Here is a 20433-nt window from a genome sequence, read left to right on the forward strand (position 1 = left end):
GACCAGGCCGCCGAGGCAGCCCCCCCAGGCCGCCACCCAGTCCTCTCTGCACCCGACCCCTATGATTCCCTCTACGGTGGTGGGTCCACAGGAGGGTGGGTCCACAGGAGGGCGGGCCCACGTCGACCTTTCGGGCTGTGCCTGTGGGCAGAGGCCCGACCACCAGGCGCTTGCGTACAAGCCCCAACCCCAGGCCTGGCTCCAGGGTGGGGCCCTGGCTGCGCCATACCGGGCGACGTCTCTTTCCTTGATGTTGTATTTATCATAGAGGTTTTTGAACTGCCCTTTGTCTGTCCCGTCACCTAGGACCTGTTTGCCTTGGGTGACCCTACCAGGGGCACGAAGCCCCGGACAGCATAGCTCCTAGGATCATTTGGGCACACAAACTCCCCCACCACGATAAGGTGGCAGTTCGAGTTCAATAACATACATAAGCTTATAACTAATACTTAACTACTACATTAACTCACACTTTACAGATCATTTGTTAATAGTTTGTTAACCATCTACCAATACCAATGAAACTTTGTAGAACAGCAAATGAGTGGAACAAGTTCAATGTACAGAAATTTGATGTGATATTTAAAATATCACAGTTTTGTACCTCAACCCTCTTCCACCCATAGACTTTTCTGTGTATTATATTTTACCAAAGACATACAACAGATAGAATGTTGAACATTGTCTTTAATGTATGAGGAATAAATGAGGAAGAGTTGCAACTTTAGAATAACGTTCCAATAACATATATAAACTATTAACTGATACTTAACAAGTCATTAGTAAGTAAGTCACTAATGGCTTGTTCATGATCTATGACTGGTTTGTAAGGTATGGCTGTAAATCATTAATATACAGTTAACAAGTCATTTATAACTCATTAACTAACAGTTTGTAAATGGTATATTAACTATCTATAAGGCATCGTTATAAATCATCAATAAACTATTAACAAACACTTAACAAGTGGTTAATAACTCACTAATAAACAGTTTACAAATGATCTATTAACTAGTTATAACGGATAGTTATTATAAAGTGTTACCAAAAGACTTTTACAAAATCTCAGCTTAAGTGACCGAAAACGCTATTTGGTTGTGTATGAGCAGTCCAAACGTAGATAACAATGACACAATATCGTATGAGTGTAAACAAGGCTTAATTTTTGTGAACTGCAAGATTCCAGTCTGGGTGACATTCACAGAGAGTTAGATGAGCCTGACCAGTGGCGTGTTGTTGGTGGCATCACCTGTGGGTTAAAATTACTCAAAAACAAATAAGGATAAAGGTATAATCTTAACTTGATACACATTTAATTAAGAAAGTGAGTGAAATCCAGAGACGAACAGGTTGACTTGCGTAAAGCTGCTGCACTGTGCAGAGGTAAAGATTTACAGTGGTTGACCTGGACTGGACGGGGACCCTACACTAGCTTCTGCACTAACCCTAGTCTAGTCAGTCAGCCAGCCCCAGAGCAGGCCACCAGGCTTAGATGGAGGTGGTGGTAGTGGACACGGGGAAGCACCGTGTCTGGCAAGGTCAACTACTGGCCCGCTGGCTCCACCATAGGAGGTCTGTGTGCATGGATAGAGGTGACACAAGGCTCAGGCAGCCATAATCTAGCATGCTTGAGGAGACGTGCAGGGATGCAACAGACAGAGCAACAGAGGGAAATAGGGCTCCATTATCAAGGAACAACTCTCCCGCTGCCATGGATGATGTGTCTATTACTGATACATGAAATGAAATGAAATGAAAAATACTTTATTTATCCCAGAAGGGATATGTGTGTATATATATATATATATGTGTGTGTATATATATATATATATATATATACATGTTGTATATTGTTTTGTCACAAAGGCCTAGTCAGGTATCACACTGATAACATGCTGCTGTGAATATTTTAGCTCATGTGGTTAATACCCTAATCTCTTATTTACTAACAATGGACAGATGTTGCTCCAACTTTTGTCTGAGCCTGTTGTACACAGTGAACTGGTTTTTCACAGATGAATCTAACGTTATATCTTTTACTTCTGTGAGCCAGTGTAAACTCTCGAGAAGTGTTGTTTGGGAACTCTTTAAATCCCCACTGTTTTTCATGCTAATTGTTCATCTAGTAACGTGATAGTGTGGGTAATGTTTTTTGCCGGCAGGACACGGAGACTTTTGAGGGAGATGAAAGGCACCGGCAGCACTGTGGCTATTTAGGGAGGCGGAAACACGGCACATGACTTGTTTTGCTTTTCAGGCTGCTGTTTAGCTCCCAGCCATCACGCCCCCAGAGGTTTCTCCAAAGCCACAAAATCTGTTCATTTACATGCCCCACTGCTGCCACCCCCACGTACTCTATCAACCACTGCGCTACACACATGCAAGCACTCTGCCAAGTCTGTACCTACACTTGGAGCTTGAGTAGGTGTGGTGCTAATTGGAAATGACTTTCATTGAGGCTGTTTCTCAGCTTGCAGTTGAAGCCAGCAGTGAATAAAATGTGTTAAGTGATACATTTAATGAACTTGGTGTGAATTTGCTTAATGAACCGTTTAGGATTTATGATTTGCAATGCTGTCGAAACCGTGCAACTGTTGAAAGTCAAGACATGGGGGACTCGGTGTGATGTAAGGCTTGTAAGGTCATGCAGACACTTTCTGATTGGAGGTTTACAGGATAATTTTATTACATCTTCTTTTTACGTAGTTCGGGGTATCAGTCACTGTAGTTTGGATCAGGGCTTTGGCCCTCCAAACCAGTTTCTGGGTGTTTTCCCTTTTCCTCGTGTCACATTTTTACTGATTGTGGATTATGGGTTATAAGGCCATACATCAAAAAAAAAGGGGGGGGGGAGATTTACTTCCAAAAACATAAACACTGCAAAATAAAATAAAATAAAATAAATGTAACAAATATGTACAACTTTTTTCCAGATGCCCAAAGAACTGTATCTTAGCTTTGTTCAAGAACTGTCAGAAAGTTGAAATTATGATGGTTTTCTCTGCTTATACAGTTTCGGGCCTTACAAATGGTGTCATTTTGGCAATGCGTGTGGTTTTTTCAAAGGTCTTTCAAACCTGCTTGTGGACTTTTAGGGTTCAAAAGGTTAAATCATGCACCCAACAGCAACTTACCCAAACACCTGTTGTAACAAAAAAAAGTGTCATACACCTGTCACACAGCACGCATTTTTATTGACATGCTGCCAGAAGGAAGAAGACAACAATGAAGTTAAAAGGAATAACACTGGCAGCAGGTGAGCAGAAAGGTGATCCAGGATCAGCAGACAGAGGACTGTGACATGACTGTTGTCCAGATGAAATTAGTGCTGTGGAAGCTGACGTTGCACTACTTATTTTACCAAGATGACAGATTAAAAATTGGGCAAGTACTGAACTCAGTTAGCAGCTACTTAAAGTGAGAACACATCAAAAACCAGAGAGTCTTAAATGTGAGAATATTTTATCTAATAGAAGCTAGTTTCAGTTGAAGACTTGGCTCCTGTATCTAACCTAAATAAAGTCTTGAAGAAGTGAAAAAAGAGAAAATTTTGTTGTGCTAACAAAACATTGACAACACGTGTAAGTGTGAATGCAGAAATTAAAGGTGTTAGCAGCTGTGTAACTCTTTGTTCATCACATTTTCACAGATATTTTGTCGCCTTCTCCTTTCAGCTACAGCAAATAGAAGAAGCTCAGCTGCAGCAAAGAGAAGCCAACCTCCACGCACTGGCTGCCATCGGGCCTCGCAAGAAGAGACCCCTGGATCAGACCGAAGGCCAGGTGGGTGTGTGTTCAAAATCAAACCAGGGAGGTGCAAGTGTGTTATACAAGGTGTCAGAAAATATTCAGGACTGATCGATATATTTCAACTGCAAACTACAAGTTTTTTCCTTCAAAGTAATTCCCCTGGAGTCTATCACACTTTCCCAGCCTTCTCTTCCACGTCGCCATGCACTCCTGGAAGGATTCTTCCGGGATTCTCTGCAGCTCCGTTGTCACAGCTATCTTGAGGTCGTCCACATCTTCAAAACGGGTCCCCTTGATGACCCTCTTGAGCTTGGGGAAGAGGAAAAAAATCCCAGGGAACCAGGTGGGGTGAGTAGGGAGGTTGCTCCAGCACGGCGATGTTCTTCTCAGCCAGGAACTGTTTGATGCTCACGGCATTGTGAGCAGGTGCGTTGTCATGGTAAAGCAGCTACGACTTGTCCCACCATGACTTTCACCTCTTCTGAACGAAGCAAACGCCGTAGGATCTCTTTGTAGAAGTGCTGGCAATAATTTTGAAAACTCAAAAAACTCAAACTCATAGTTTGGGTTTGATATACATCTTTTGTGCCACCAGTCCTGGAACTTTTCTGACACACCTCGCATTTCTTTCTGGTCAGGAGTCCTCTTGGTTCCTGTCCTGTATTTACGTTTCCTTTTTTGTTTGAATTAACAATTTCCAAAACTATCACTCTTAGCCACTCTTTCAAAGATCTTCTGAAACAGCTTGGAGAAGACCATTCGAGTTAAGCCCATAGACTGTATAAAAGATGGACGTAGCTACCGGGACGTCACCCGTTGGTTTCTGCACTGAGAATATGAAGCCAGGGTTTTGCTACTTCCTGGTTGACATCTTGGATTTTTGGAGCCAGTGATGCAAAAATCGTCGGAGGGGGGCGGAGCCATAGGAGCAGCGATTGGTCAGACGGATTGAGAGACAGGCCCTCTCTGCCTGCCCACATTTACCGCCTTCTGCTCGCTTCATCTGTATGGTCGCTGCCGACTGTCAATCAAGCCAGCCACGCCCCTTGCCCCGCAAAATTTTGACGATTTTTAAAGAATTCAGTATTGATTTATTTTCAGACTGGCCACCTGATCTCTGGACTTGACCATGAAAACTATTTTTTTTTTAAATCCTGAGCTGGAGGAATGCGGTATTTCGTGATCTGTGATCACTTCTTTTCCAATTCATTTCTATGGGAGCCAGGGCTAGCGGACGTAGAGATATTGCAGGTTTTTGACACTTCCAGGTTGGCTTCATTTTTCAGGGCCGGTTGCTACGTCCATCTTTTATACAGTCTATGGTTAAACCCCAGAATATTACATTTATACCTTCATAAACAGTGAAGCTAGACACGCTCAGCGGATACTTCACATAAAAAGCCTGCCAAAAGATGATTATACCAGAAGAGTTATTTCATTTCAACTGATGCAATTTAATTTTAAATCGATGAAGCCTGCAACTTGAAATGTTGAAACTTGCTAACTGGTTGTGTCTAAAAACAGCTAAAAACAAAAGATTCCTGAGTGCTTTGCATTGAGGACAAAGACAAGACAGCACAGTAAAATCTACATTAACATACAACGCCACAAAGTACAATCTAAATTCAGCACTGAGTATGTAACACCAACAATGGGCAGAAAATATAAATAAATAATAATAAATAAAAGAATATTTATTATCACTGGCTGACAGAAGGGTTTGCGGTAAAGTTCAGCCCCTCCTCGGCTGATGCAGACACACAGGAAGTCTGCAACTTAGTACAGTTAGCATTTGTGAGACTGTTAGTTTAGCTCATTGAGTCTTTAATTCTGTGTGTGTTTTAGTCGCAGCCCTGCAGGCTGTAGGTTTAAAGATGAGGACGCTCTGTTCACTGCACACCCTTCCCACTGCCTTTGAACTGCATTACCCAGTGGAGCCAGCTGCCTGCCGCCTCTGTCTCTTTCCTCTCACAGCCACAGGGCTTCCTTTACCTCGCTATTGACTTTACCTCAGCAAACACCGATGACAGGAAGTATGGAGGAGTGATAGCAAGAGCTCTTCTGAACATCTGGCTTTGCACAGCTTTTCTTTTTTACTCTTTAATTTCTTATTTGCTGCGCTTCTATGTAATTGTCAAGATAATTTGACTAAAACTTTTAAAATGCTGCAATAAAAAGAAAGAAAATGTGAGTCAGGCTTGTTTGCGTTACCTGCTTCGGAGCGAATACACTCGGCTGTGTAGTGTTGTCAGAAGGTGTCAGTAAAGGTTATGTTATGCATGTCTCATTGGTGTAACAAGCACAGTAGAAGAAGCGACAAACAAAACCAGTTACCTGCCCACTGCTAAAAAAAAAAAAAAAAACCTTGAAGAAGAAACAAAACTAAAAATAAACTAACTCATTCACAAGAAAAAAAAAAGGGAAAAAAGTCTTTGGTATGTTTTCAGTTGTAATTATTCTTTCATGTCAGCTGGTATCGGCCATGTTTCATGCTGTCTGAAGATGAAGATGACAAAAGAAGTAGAAAACACATCTGAGACAGTCATGTAAGTTAAATATTCAAGATGTCAGAACTTACTCAGATCTCCTGTGAAGCTCACTGACTCTTTTTCAGAAAGAGGAAGTTTTTAATTTTTAATTTTATTTTGCCGTTTCCATTAACTCCTTCAAATCCATCCATCCATTATCTATACACCGCTTAATCCTCACTACGGTCGTGGGGGGCTGGACTCTATCCCAGCTGACTCAGGGTGAAGGCAAGGGACACCCAGCGACCACCACAACAGGGCCAGAGGTCAATGGTAGACTCTTTTCCTCTGTGGTTCCCCGGTGGTGGATAGAGTTACCAAACGCTGTTCAATCTGCTGATTCCCTCTCAGTCTTTAAGAAAAGACTAAAGACTCAGCTCTTCACTGAACACCTGTGCACTTGACAGACTGAAAAACAAAAACAAAATTCCTGTTACGTCCCACACAGCCTGCTATTGGCATCAACACCCTATCACACTTCCACTTGTTCTATGGCACTTATCCAGGTTGTTTTCTCCTGACTAGATCCTTGCTTGTGTTGTATCTGCTCTCAGATGTACATCGCTTTAGATAAAAGCGTCTGCTATATGAAATTGTAGAATTGTAGACACCCTGGACAGGTCGCCAGTCTATTGCAGGGCTACACAGAGAGACAAACAAGTACACTCTCATTCACAACTACGGACAATTCAGAACCACCAGTTAACCTCAGCATGTTTTTGTTCTGTGGGAGGAAGCCTGTATTCTCTCCAGGCATGTCAGAACATGTTTTGTTGATTAACCTGGTTGCAACTGCAGTGTAGAGACCCGAGGAGGTGATGCCTCAAACTGCAGCCAGTTCCTTGTTGGCTAGCAGAGAGCATTGTGGGAGTTTCGCTACAGCAACAGGCACTATGACATAGGCATTTGTGATACTTAATGTCATCTGGCCAGAGTTAAAGTGTTTTATTTATGTGACTTGATCCAACTTATTCTCAGATGTGACAGCAGTTGTAAACAAAGGCTTGGATATAGTAAAACCATAGACCTTAAAATACAATGCTGAAAAGTTACCATAAGAGCAGTAGGTTCATGTCAGAGTTTCCTATTTATACCGAATAATTCCGTCAGCCTGTTTGTGCGTTTGTTTGTTGTGTGTCTCAGGTGTCTCTGCTGCCCAGACAAGGCATCCACAGAGTGACTCGGGTGATGCTGAAGGACCTGCTGGCTTGTATGGAGCAGGAGCACTTCCTTCGTCATTCTCTCACTCTCTACAAAGCGATGCTGTGATGAACCTCTCTAAAATGATAATAACAATATGTATTTTGTGTTAACAACATTCCCAAATACGTTTTTCGGATATCATGTTTTTTTTCTCTTCATGGTTAGTTGAACTTTGTTTCAGGACAGATATTTTTGTTTATCTTTAGTTTGTTGTTCAGAAGGAACAGTAGTGCTGATCAGTGTTGGCAGCTGGTCTGTAATAGCGCTTATAGTTTTGGTTGTTTGTTTCAACATTAAAAAGGTTGAACTCATCACACCTGCGTGTCTTTGGTTGTTTTTAACTACGATGGCTGAGTGGCCCCAGGGATGGTCAGTTCACCACTTTGGTCCTGATGAAATGTGAAAATTACTAAACTCAGTGCCTTGAAATGTTTTACCACAGGAGGATTCAGAGTTTTCCTGGAAACCTGGAATTTTCTAGACTCATTTTCCAGTCCTTCAAATCTGAGAGAAATGGTAAAAAAATTAAATAAAATAAATTAATTGCCATCTTTTGTTGAGGGGCTGGCAGCTGAAATCACATTCATGGACAAAGTGACATTAGAGCAGCAGCGTGACAGTATCTGGGCTGAAACCTTCTGAACGCCCCACAGGACCGTGTGCATTTGAATGTACTGTGATTTATGTCAGGCTGGTGATTACAGAATGCTTTTCCTGAACCAAAACATAAAGTCGAATAAAATCATTACTGAAGTGTAGTCCAACAACCAAGAAATTGATCTGAACTTAAAATGTAACGTCAAACGTAAATGTATTAAAGAGGTACTGCACACTTAAACATGCTTTTTTATGTCAATGTTTTCTCATTTCTAATTTCAAATTAGTCTGATAAATAATAACCACAAAAGCATAGCTAGTACAAGAGCAACAATTTGATTGACTAATTGTAAACTGTTAAATTATCTGGCAGCTGTTTAAAAGGTTTGAGTCATTTTTATTTTTAAAAAGTCTGCATTCTCTCATTCCAACGTCTTAAATATGAATATTTTCAGTTTTTTTTCTTCCTCAAGCACAAAAGACATTTGAGGATGTTATCATGGGCTTTGGGAAACACTGTTTACATTTGTTTGTTTTTTTTAAAATAATTTCAATATTACAAGTTACTATTGTAAAGTGTATGTTTGCCAGTTTTTTACAGTAGTTTTACAGTGAACAGCTGGACGAGCAGGTGTGCTGAAGCTGCAGTGATTGGGGAGGGGTGGGTGGAACGTGAGGCAGTGACTCAAGTTCTGCACTTTATTTGCAAAATTCAGGAAGTTTTTTTTTCGTATTTACTCATGACCAACCTTTTTTCTGATGCAACACTTCAAAATGTGCATAAAATATGTTACAGTAACACATTCTGCTCAAACCAATCTGATCTCTTTTAATTGGCATATAAAATATTTTTAAAATGAAAGTGTTTGTAGAAAGCTTTGTGTCGTAGGCTCACTGTGGCTGACATTAGGGAGTGAAGTCAGATTTCTGTAAAATAAAATGTAGAGCATGAAGGTGTTTGACAGAGTGCAATTACATTCAGTAGTTTCAGGGTCCACTTGTTTGAAAGTGGATATTCTAAAAACCTGAAGCTGCTAATCATTAAACAGACTACATAGCTGTCATTTATCATTTATTTATTAGCATGTTTATATGTACTTTTCAAATGTCACAATAAAATTCAACTATTCCATAGAATGTCTCATAAATATAAAAAACTGACTTGACAATAGAAATACTTAGTCAGGATCTGCAGCAGCAACCGCGCTGTTTATTAGCTCCATCTGCTGGACACACTTGTCATACAGAATGTAGATTTACATCTCACTGTTCAACTTTAGTTCCATTCAGCGCTACAGGCCAGATGAAAACATGTGATTTTGGCAGGGGACTCTTCATTTTAAGCGATGATTGGTCAGGTATGTTGAAATTAAATTAAATTGAAATTAGGGTCTGAATTTCCCTCTTAACCCTCTTTTGTTTTCATTCTTTACTCAGTTAAACTTCATGGAACACCATTGTTGCCTTTAAGAGACTGTATCAGTGTGTGTACATCTGTATGGATCTATGAATCATTATGTTGACACAGAGCTACTGGGGAGACAGAAACAAGTCGACAACTGATTGGATGAACTAGTTCATGACTTTCTAATCCTTCAAATCTACTCCAATGTGAACACGGTGGATTCAAATCATCAAACAGAACACTGAACTGAGCACTAAAAATACTTTCACTCAATAACAAGGTTGATTTCAAAATTGCATTCTCTGACATTAAATTATGACAAGCAAAGTGTTAAATTGTGTCAATACATGTCATGAAATACAAAACTACCAGTTTCTGTGATGAGGAGGAAGATTATGAACTGATACATAACAACTCTGAGAAGGACAAAGGAGGAACTGACAGTGAACTGCAGATTCAGACTGAATGCCCTTCAGCTCACCTGCAGTTAAATAACTGAGCTGCTCAGCCCTGCAGCTGTCACAATTGTGAAACTTTAATTGACAAGTATCATAATATAATAACTAATTAATGAAAATTAACTGTCCTACAACTGAATGTGATTAACAATTTGTCTTTTTCTGTTCATTTTCTGTTTCACTTAGTCTTAGATTAGAGGCATTGGTGTGTTTAAATAATATTTGCTGCAAAGTATCTCCTCCAAGTGACTGGGCTCTCCGTTTTCACAGCTGGGATGTTTGTCTTTGTTGCTAAATCAGACAACAGGTGCTCAGTGAAATGCAGCCAATGGAATATTAGGAGGTAAAAGCCTCAAGATAAACAGTTAATTAAATCCCAGCTGAAGAAGAGGAAGCAAACGCTAAAAAAAAACAAAAAACTACATTGAAATAATAATTAAATCTAAAACATTTGTTTTAATTTCATGCAGCCGGTTACACAAGTGAATGGAAATGCCTCGGATGGTTGATGAAATCACAGTCAGCTCAAAAAACTGCAATCAGGCGACCTGGGTGAGTGACATTGTCTGTACGGATTATTTTGGCCACTTGAGGACAGAAGTCACAACACATCTGGTGTACTGTAACTGTCTAGAGATGTTCAACAATAAATTATCACCTGACATAAACCGAACAAGGAAAAGGTGAGGTTTTTTTGGAGCCGATTCATCATCCACAGTTGGTTTACATTTTTGCCACTTGAATGGAACTTCTTCAGTTATGCATTATGAAATAACAGCTTAAATTGGCAGTCCGTGATGTATACACTGTTTTCTGTGACTCTCACTGAGCTTTGTCATGTTGTTTCAGCTTGTGTTAATGTATCACCGAAAGCCTACATTACAAACTGGAGTTGTGAAATCTGAAAGATGTTGTTTACCATGACAGTAGATGATGAGATCTGACGTTAACACCATTTTCTACCCAACAGTTTTCACACTCCAAAGAGGTTTTAGTCGGCTCTAGATGAAAACCACCGGCACCAAAATATAAAAGAAAAACAGCGATTACATTTTTTAACCAGTTTTGCTGATTTGGAGTTTAATTTACTCATGCATAATAGACATTTTCATTTATCAGTTGGTCAGAAATAACACAAAAATTACTGATTTCTGTCAGATAACACTTGCTGCCTTTACTGTACTCTGACTAATCGTGCTGACTGTCCTGTGTGGTCCCAGTCTGAGCCAGGAAAAATCCTGGATGCCATGTACATCTCATTAGGTTATTGTCAATCAAATTGGATCAAATCACACTCACACAGTCCTGACGAACAGGAATGTAGGGAACTTGAAGCCAACTCTAATGAAGTGCAGCTCTGAAACACTCGAGAAGCCCTTAATTTTATTTTATTTTTCTCTGATGTGAACACAGTAATTATCTAGTCTTGAATTGTGATTCAGCTTCAGATGTTTTCTCATTTACCTGCTGACCTTCCTGAAAAAACTTCACTGATTTCATGATATCTGGAAACTCTTCTCTACCTTCGTCCACCCAGCAGCTGTAAGACCAGCTCCTCGTCTTCTGCCAGAGAGAGACCAGTGTCCAGAGCTGTGTGTTCATCCTCCAGCTGCTTCACCTTCTTCCTCTTCCCTGCTGTGAGCTCGACCTTCTCCTCCTCTTCATCACTGTTGTCACTGCTGTGCTGCCGTTTAGCCGACCTTATCTGATCTTCCTCTTCCTCCTCAGAGTGCACTTTGTCAGGGTCTGGCAGGGTGCTGGGGTCAAACTCGTCCTCGCTGTCGTTGGCCAAGTATGCCACTACCTCGTCCTCCTCCTCCTCGTCAGATTTAGGTCCGCCCCTCTTGCTCGCCTCCCGCCTGGCCGCCTTTGCCTTCAGCCTTTTCTCTCTGTGTTTGGCTTTCACCTTGCGGCTGTACTCCTGCTTGTCGAACTCCTGATCCTCCCGTTTAAGCCTCTCCTTGGCCTTTTCCACGTTGATACCCGACACCTCGCTGTCTTCGTCCTCCTCAGCAGCAGTCACTGTGCGCTGGACCGGCGGCCACAGCTGCACGGCTTCTCCCTTTTCGCTGAAGGTCACTTTGGTATTCACTTGGAAGTTTCTCTTGAGGATCTTTTTGGCTTCTTTGTACTTTGTCTCCTTCTCGGTTTTATTTTTGGGGGCCTCGTCAGAGTCCTCCGGACTCTGCTGCTCCCCCGTCAGATTGAAAACATCTTTTCTTTTGACTGTCAGCAGATCCAAGTCTTGCAGATCGTCATCTTCACTCACAAGTAACACCTTGGGTTGATCCACATCTTGTTCATTACCGCTTCCTTCGTCCTCACTGGAGTCCTCTGAGCTTTGACTGTACTCGTGAGGAACTTTTCCACTCAGCTGGGCTTTAAACCTCCTCAGCTCCTCCTCCTCTTCAGAGTGTTCCTCCTCCTCCTCTCTCAGTCCTTCTTTCGCAGTTCTCTGAGCCTGAGCTTTATTCAAGAAGCGCACCCTCGGAGCCACAGCGAGGCCCAGAGACAGAGCATACTCGTGAAGCTGGAGTTTAAACACATCAAACACCTCTTTGTTCTTCATCAGAAAGATGGAGCGCAGGTAGGAAACAAAGCACCGCTGGGCTCTCTCCTTCTGCTCCTTCTCCTGCGCCAGGAAGGCCTCCAGCTTCTGCTGTACATTCTGCAGTTTTTCTGGGTTCACCTGGAGTCAGAAAAACAACAATCAGTCAATGCAGATGTTGTTGGAAAACTCACATCTGTAGGTTTGTATTGATTATGTCGCAAATAAATGCATCCTAAAGAGTTTATTCTTGACTAGTAGTGCTGTGGAGCAACAACATGAGGGTGGAGGGGTTGTTGGTATCCCATGAACATGAACATGCACTGGCAAAAGCTCCACACCTTTGTTTTCCCTTTGTCTATGCTGAACTCCATTTAGTTTTCAGGTATCTGAAAGGTGCTTTAATTTAATACACTTTTCATTCCAACCAGACACACTGTTGTAGGCCAAAGTGAGCAGTATGCTCTAAATTACCTGAAGAATTTGAGGATTTACTGAAACAGTGTGCACCATGATACACTTTTGCCCCTTTTCATGGTCAGAAATGACAAGTACAACATTTATAAAGCGCCTGATTTAGCTGCTATCTGTCAGTATTCCTACTATGAGGAACATGCTACAGATGTTTTGTTTGTTCTTCTGTTTTGTTTTACAGCGGCTACCCTCAAGAAAATTAGTTATTATATAAAGTAAGTGACATTTAAGACATAATGGCAGGAGCAGCATGCATGATGGTATCTTTATAAAAGTCAATTGGAGATGAATCGTCCTCATGCATGATTCCCACATTAATGACAAAGTAATTTTATATATGATCCATATTAATGAAGAAAAAAATAGAAAATAATGGTGAAAATAGCTATTTGCAATATTTTACAGTTTTTCCCCTTTTTGGTCTCCTGAGGGAAATATGAGCTCTTGAGCTGCTAAAACCTGCACTACGTTAGCATGCTCAATGCTGTATCTGTCTGCTTCTGTTGATTGATCAATTAGTTGTCAATTAATAAACACAAACTATGCTGATATTTAATTGGTCTGAATACTTTAAAAAGTCAAACTAGTCTGATTCCAGCTTCTTGATTCTGAATATTTTCTGGTTTCTTTGCTCCTCTGTGACAGTAAACTGAATATCTTTGTACATAATCAGATGCCATCTTGGGGTTTGGGAAACACAGTTCAGCATTTTTTATTTATTAATTAATGAACAAACCACTTTCTGACATTTTATAGAACTAACTCATCAATGATTTGAGAAAATAAAGGCAATGAAATTAATCACTTATCTCATTTCTGCTTTTCTATTTAATGCAGCTGCTGCTGAACACTGTTATGAGCGTGGTGATGCAATAGGCTTGTGAACCAGACAACGAACTGGAACTCCCTTTAGAGCTCTGTAAAGTCGATCGAGATGGAGAATCAAGTAGCATCTTTTACATTATTTTCATGTCATTTCAGACTTACTTAAAAAAAATACAGATTATAGTCACTTTAAAAGAAAATTAAAACATATAATTTAGATTATTTGCTATTTGAATGTGCTTATTGTTCCAATTTGCACATTATTACAGGGCATACTGGACACTGTGTAAACTGTCCTGTGTTTTGGTTTTCTAAATTGCACAGTGCAATCTCATAAATGTGTCATCACCGAGTTGAGTTGTACTGTTCTGAGTCTCAGTATGTTGTACGCTGTTTTTGTTGTTGCTGTTACTTTTTATCTTCTTCCTGTGTGTGTTGAAATGCTGTGGATGTAGAATGTCTCACTTGGATCTTGTTGATGGGAACCTTCTTCTCCTGCAGCTCCTCGACCATGCCCTTCTCCTCGGAGGGCAGCAGCAGCAGCAGGGCCTCTCCTCCCTCCTTGTACCTGGCAGTCCGGCCCACCCTGTGGATGTAGGTGTCTGCGTCCTCTGGACAGTCGAACTGCAGCACCCAGTTGACAGCGGGGAAGTCCAGGCCTCTGGCGGCGATGTCTGTGGCAAAGAGCACAGCGTTCTGCTTCTTCAGAAAATCATTGTAGACCTCCACCCTCTTCATCTGCTGCTGCTTGCCATGCAAGGCCAGGAGGGGCATGCCAGGTCTGAGGCGGCAGAACACCCTGAACAGGTACTGCACCTCCTTGCAGCAGGCGAAGAAGACGATGACCTTCTTCTTCAGGTGGCTCTTGATGAAAGAGTAGAGCATGTTGACCTTCTGGTGGAGCTCACACACCACATAGCTCTGCTCCAGGGTGGCTGGTGTGCTAAACTTGGCCTTCTCATGAACCCACACATACTCTGGATCTTTGAGGCTGAGCCGGGCCAGGTCTTTCACTGACTTAGTCTGCGTGGCGGAGAACAGCAGCGTCTGTCTGGACTTGGGAAGGTTCTCCACAATGGCATTGAGAGTGTCTGCAAAGCCCATGTCCAGGATGCGATCTGCCTCATCCAGGACCAGCATGTGCAGGTCGGAGGCGTGGAAGGTGGCCGTCTCGTCCATGTGCTGCAGCAGCCGGCCCGGGGTGCAGATGACGATGTTGGTGCAGTGGATCCTCTCAGACTCGCTCTTCAGATCCTTCCCGCCGATGATGAGCCCCGCGGAGAACTCGTGGTTCTTGCCCACCTTGCGGAGCACCTCGAAGGTCTGGTAGGCGAGCTCTCTGGTGGGGGAAATGATGAGAGCACCGAGGCCGTCCATGGAGCTCCACTGCTGGCGGTACAGACACTCCAGGACTGGGACGAGGAAGGCTAAAGTCTTTCCGGAGCCGGTCTTGGCCGCTCCCAGGACGTCTTTCCCCTGCAGAGCGAAGCCGATGGTCTGCCTCTGGATCTCCGTGGGCTGCCGGTACTGAGCCCCCTGCAGGCCCAGCAGGGTCTTCTTGGAGATGGGGAAGTCGGAGAACTTGACAGCCTCTTTGATGTTGATGTCTCCGTACCTGCTGACCAACCGGTCGATGTACTCCTTCTCCACTTGCCACTCGGGCTTCTTCTTCTGGACTCTCTCTCGCTTCACCCGTGCCTTCGTCTTGCTGTATTTTTTCTTCCATCTCTCGAAGCTTTTGACGGGGTCGGCGTCGTCTGTCGTCTTCGGTGGTTTCGGTTTCTTTCCGGTGGGGTTTGAGCCTTTTTTCTCCATGATTTAATAAGACGAACAGAGCAGGGAAGGAAAATTCAAGATTCGCTGTACCTGGGGTAAACAGCGTGGAGAAAACAGCTCTTTGTCGCGTTTAGTTTGACGTCATCAACACTCGACACTGGTTAGTTATTAGGGTAGCTTACCCCTGAGTATAACCTGCCAGGCATCCTCCTAAACATGAATTTACAAGACTTGTAAAAGCTCTACCTAAAGATTTTTTTTTTCTAACAAAGAATATAATTGAATACCAAACTATTAATCCACAACTGGGCTCCATATCCATCCAGGGGATCTCTCTTACTGATAATTACTGTTTACTTTGCTCTTTTGTTTATGCTGCTCCTCCAACATGGAACATGATGCAAAAAGACTGGAAACTGACTGAACTCATTCCATTAAGCAACTTTAAATCCAAACTGAGAGCACTGGAGATGACGTTATCGGATTGCCACGGTTTTTCATAATGTTTATGTAATTTTACCTTTGTCTTTTAAAGGATGCCCTTTTAAAACAGGTTTTTAATCTCAATGGGTCCTTCCTGGTTAAATAAAGGTTAAATAAAAAAATAAAAACTAAACAAGAAATGCACTAACCAATTAATTAGACATTGTTCTGCTGAGATCATGTCCCCTGGTAAAATAAACAAGAATGACATCCTTTATAAATTTGACAAAAAAAATCTATTGTTCAGCTATGCACATTGTATTAAAAAATTGCCTATTCAACCAAAAGTCAAAGAGACTGATTTTAAAATTATGGACGCTGTTTACCCTTCTAAAGATTTATTTAAAAAAAAGATTTAATATTGATGATAATTGATGTACTTTCTGTGAAATCAACATAGAAACAACAGATCATATATTTTTTTGAATGCATCAATCCTCAAACGTTTTAGAAACACTTGCAGGACTGGTTACAAAGTGAAATTGATGCCCCAATCCCCCTCTCAAGAGACACTGTCACGTTTGGAACCCTTCTTCAAAACAAGGACATTGAACTCTGTTACAACTTAGTCCTCTGTCTTGTCAATTTTTTTATACACAAGCAAAGACTTCTCAAATCACTCCCTCACATCAAAGTGTTCTTGATAGAATTTTAAATATATCTAAAATCCCTCAAATGTATTAAATCAAATGGATATGAACTAATCTATGATCTACTCAGTACATTTTCTACAAATGTATAACCTCTTGTATAACAATCGAAGAATTTTTAATTTTATCCTCTGCATTACACTTTTTTTTTTTTATTTGTTTTTGTGCGGCCTGCTTTTGTAATATGTATGAGATGTTTATTACTGCCTCACTTGTTTTGTATGATATATTGTCCAAAAAAAAAAAAAAAAACAGCAGTGGAGCCAGAATGTTTCTACAGGGAGGCCAAGATGAGATCATTACTCAAATTGGGATGACACAAGTATTATTGTATTATTTATAGTAATATTTAGCAAAATGCTGTAGACCAAATAGTCGTTACTTTGTCCACTCATATTTTGCTCAGGCAAGCAATACTGCCATGTAGAAGTACAGGAGAGCTCATATGCAGTATAATCAATAATTCAATAATTAAAAATCTGAGACAGTTGCAGAAGTTCCTGAAGTATTTTTTTTCTTCTTTAAAAAAAAAAAAAGTTAATAATGCTCATAGGATAATTAAAATGTAACCCCTAAGCCCACATTTGCTCCAGGTGGGAAAAAATAAAAAATAAAAAAAAATAAAAATTAAAAGCCAGATTCTGTTAAAAAAACAAACAAACAAACAAACAAACAAACAAAACTCTCCTTATTGACAGACTCTGGTACATATTCAGTCATCTGCAACCAATAGTCACATGACAGTGTGAACTGCAGGCTGTGTTTACACAGAGTAGATATGAGACAAGTGTTCTAAAAAAATGTAAAAACATAAGTAGTCAACTATATTTAGTATATTGAGCATTATATATATATACACTACCGGTCAAAAGTTTTAGAACACCACACTTTTTCCAATTTTTTACTGAAATATAAAGTATATGTCAGACAAAATGCATATGCATGTGTTTGTCCTACAAGAAATGAGATCACAAACACAGGTAATTGTGGCTGATATGATTAATATAAAAGCAAATCGTGCCAGATACAAATGTTATGGAATATCTTTACNAAAAAGTTAATAATGCTCATAGGATAATTAAAATGTAACCCCTAAGCCCACATTTGCTGTGGGTGGGAAAAAATAAAAAAAAAAAAAAATTAAAAATTAAAAGCCAGATTCTGTTAAAAAAAAAAAAAGAAAAAAAAAAAACAAACTCTCCTTATTGACAGACTCTGGTACATATTCAGTCATCTGCAACCAATAGTCACATGACAGGGTGAACTGCAGGCTGTGTTTACACAGAGTAGATATGAGACAAGTGTACTAAAAAAATGTAAAAACATAAGTAGTCAACTAGATTTAGTATATTGAACATATATCTATAAAATAAAGAGATATTCAGCTTTTCTTTTTCTTTCTTTCTTTCTTTCTTTCTTTCTTTCTTTTGTGATTTATGGCATTGTAACTTATTGTGTGATGCTGCACAGAAGACATTTTTTGACTTCACTCTACTAGCCTACACCTGTGCTGGCTCCATTGATGTGCAGGACTTTATATTACAGTTTCAATGACAAAAATGAAAAATCTTTTAATTGCTTCAAAATTAGTGTAAGCATTTCCTGGTTGTCAGAACAACTTGATTGAATGTGGTTGAGCTCTGAAGCTCAGGAAGCAGTTTCTGGTCCTTTTGTCTTTCTGTCACATTTTTTGCTTACTGCAGGCTCTCTTTTTTTTTCTTTCTTTCTTTTTTTTAAATTTAATTTAATTTTTTACTGAAATATAAAGTATATGTCATACAAAATGCACATGCATGTGTTTGTCCCACAAGAAATGAGATCACAAACACAGGTAATTGTGGCTGATATGATTCATATAAAAGCAAATCGTGCCAGATACAAATGTTATGGAATATCTTTACAAACAAAGCTCATAGTGAAAATCTGCAGCTGCACTAAAATGTTTAACCAACTACAGCATTAACTACAGTGCTGCTTAAATATAGTAATATACGTTGTTCCTACTTGATATATAGTGGTGGAAAGTACCTAAGTGTATTGACTCAGGCACTGAGTTAAGTACAGTTTTGGGTGTACTTGTACTGTACTTGAATATTTCTATTTTCTCCGACTTTATACTTCAACTTCACTTTAGTTCATAGGCAAAGATTGTATCTTTAACTCCACTACATTTATTTGATAATATACGTTGTAGATCAAGTTTAATAATTCAAAATCTAATAAATAAATACATAAATGATGATGTAGCCTATTACTGTTACAAAGTCCTAAAGTGAGGCCTTACTTTTAGCTTATGAAGAGACTTTCTTGATCTCTGTGCAAGGGTGAAATGTACAAACTACCTGCAGGTACTAAAATGAGCGTCACCTTTATCACCTGCAGCATCAAAGGGACATAATAATAGACCAGTAATAATAATACCATAATATACAATATACAGTATTCTCATAAAGAGTAATTTTACTTTTGATACTTGATTTCAACATGTTTGTACAGTTACCTAAAATAAAATACATGACTTTTACTTGTAACAGAGTAAGATCTGAGTCCTTCTTCCACCTGCCTTTATGTAGTCCAGTATGTGTGCGTGCGAGAAGAAAACAACTCGAGCAACGTTCACCTTGTTCCCAGAGAAACTGGTGTAGTTTCTGTAACTGTTTTCACTGTATTTTGAATTTCAGTGCATTAGTTTTAATGTGACCCACAGCAGAGACCTTCTGGCCCTGACGCCAAACGTTTCCTGTTAATCAGTGGCTCGACAAGTTGTCACGTTAACTTTGTAATCGGACGTCTCGTCCATCTTCCCACTGTTTCTGCGGACAGAAAAGAAAAGCGGACACACTTCCGGATCATGTGCCGACAAGAAAAAACAATATTGACGGAAATTATAGGGATGAAATTTCAAAATGAAAGACTATAAACAAGTTGATAATGATTATCGTTGTTATTTTACTATCAGCTGTTTTTATTAAATTATTATTTTTTATTTTCTTTTGTTGGTTCTATTTTTTTTATTTAAAATGCTCTAATTACTGTTTTTTTTTTTAAATCATTGTACTCCCTTTTACTGTTTGCTTTATTGTTATCCAATTTTCTTATTACTGTGCCCATATCTTTTATTTCTTTTATTTCCTGACTTTGCTGCATTGTAAATCACCCCTCTATAAAGTCAATGTGAAAAAAATGGTTTTACAAATTATGCTGTGCATTACACGTGGCTTACCTATTTATTGTATTTTAAATTCAAGGTTAAACTGGGCTAAGACACCCCTCTTCAGAACAATGTCTGTTTGCTATTATAATATTTTGAATATCAATATGATATTTACACAACATGTACACTTAGATGATCATTTTTAGAGGGTGATTATATTCAAACAGGCTGCAGCTTTGTTACTACAAACCTAAAAAAACAACAAAAAAAAACAAAACAGAGGCATCTTCATTTAATCATTTCTGATTCATGAAACTCTGCGACTAATGCATAAGATTCCCTTTATTTTCCACCGTTGATGTTGCTATTACTTTGAACGCAAGATAAATGTTAGATAAAGCATAAAGAAATGATTTTTGACTTTTAAAAAGTGTTTGGATTGCCACTTAATTTAGGCCTGATGGGCCATAGAGAAAAGTTAGAACATGACTATATCTTTATCACCATTACCATTTGTATAAAAACCCAAAGGCATATTTTATCCTACCGAATTAATACACCAGCACAATGCCAAACTATTTCC

General features: G+C 39.9%; 2 protein-coding genes across 2 annotated transcripts in view; one reads left to right on the top strand and one right to left on the bottom strand.

Moving 5' to 3' along the window:
* Positions 1-7546, top strand: part of LOC103354708 (transcription initiation factor TFIID subunit 4-like) — a 22530-nt gene extending 14984 nt beyond the window's left edge. Inside the window, exons 14-15 of the mRNA XM_008278174.1 lie at positions 3675-3782; positions 7421-7546. Coding sequence (XP_008276396.1) covers positions 3675-3782; positions 7421-7546 — 234 coding nt within the window. The remainder of the gene's footprint in view (positions 1-3674; positions 3783-7420) is intronic.
* A 1590-nt stretch (positions 7547-9136) lies between these two features.
* ddx10 (DEAD (Asp-Glu-Ala-Asp) box polypeptide 10) lies at positions 9137-15677 on the bottom strand. Its single transcript, XM_008278148.1, has 2 exons — positions 14253-15677; positions 9137-12629 (listed from the first exon to the last, which is right to left on the bottom strand). The coding sequence occupies exons 1-2, from the start codon at positions 15600-15602 to the stop codon at positions 11460-11462; spliced, it is 2520 nt and encodes an 839-aa protein (XP_008276370.1). The 5' UTR covers positions 15603-15677; the 3' UTR covers positions 9137-11459.
* Positions 15678-20433: the final 4756 nt, after the last annotated feature.

This window comes from Stegastes partitus, unplaced genomic scaffold (genome assembly GCF_000690725.1).
Source record: "Stegastes partitus isolate 25-593 unplaced genomic scaffold, Stegastes_partitus-1.0.2 Scaffold117, whole genome shotgun sequence".
Classification (NCBI taxonomy): Eukaryota; Metazoa; Chordata; class Actinopteri; family Pomacentridae; genus Stegastes; species Stegastes partitus.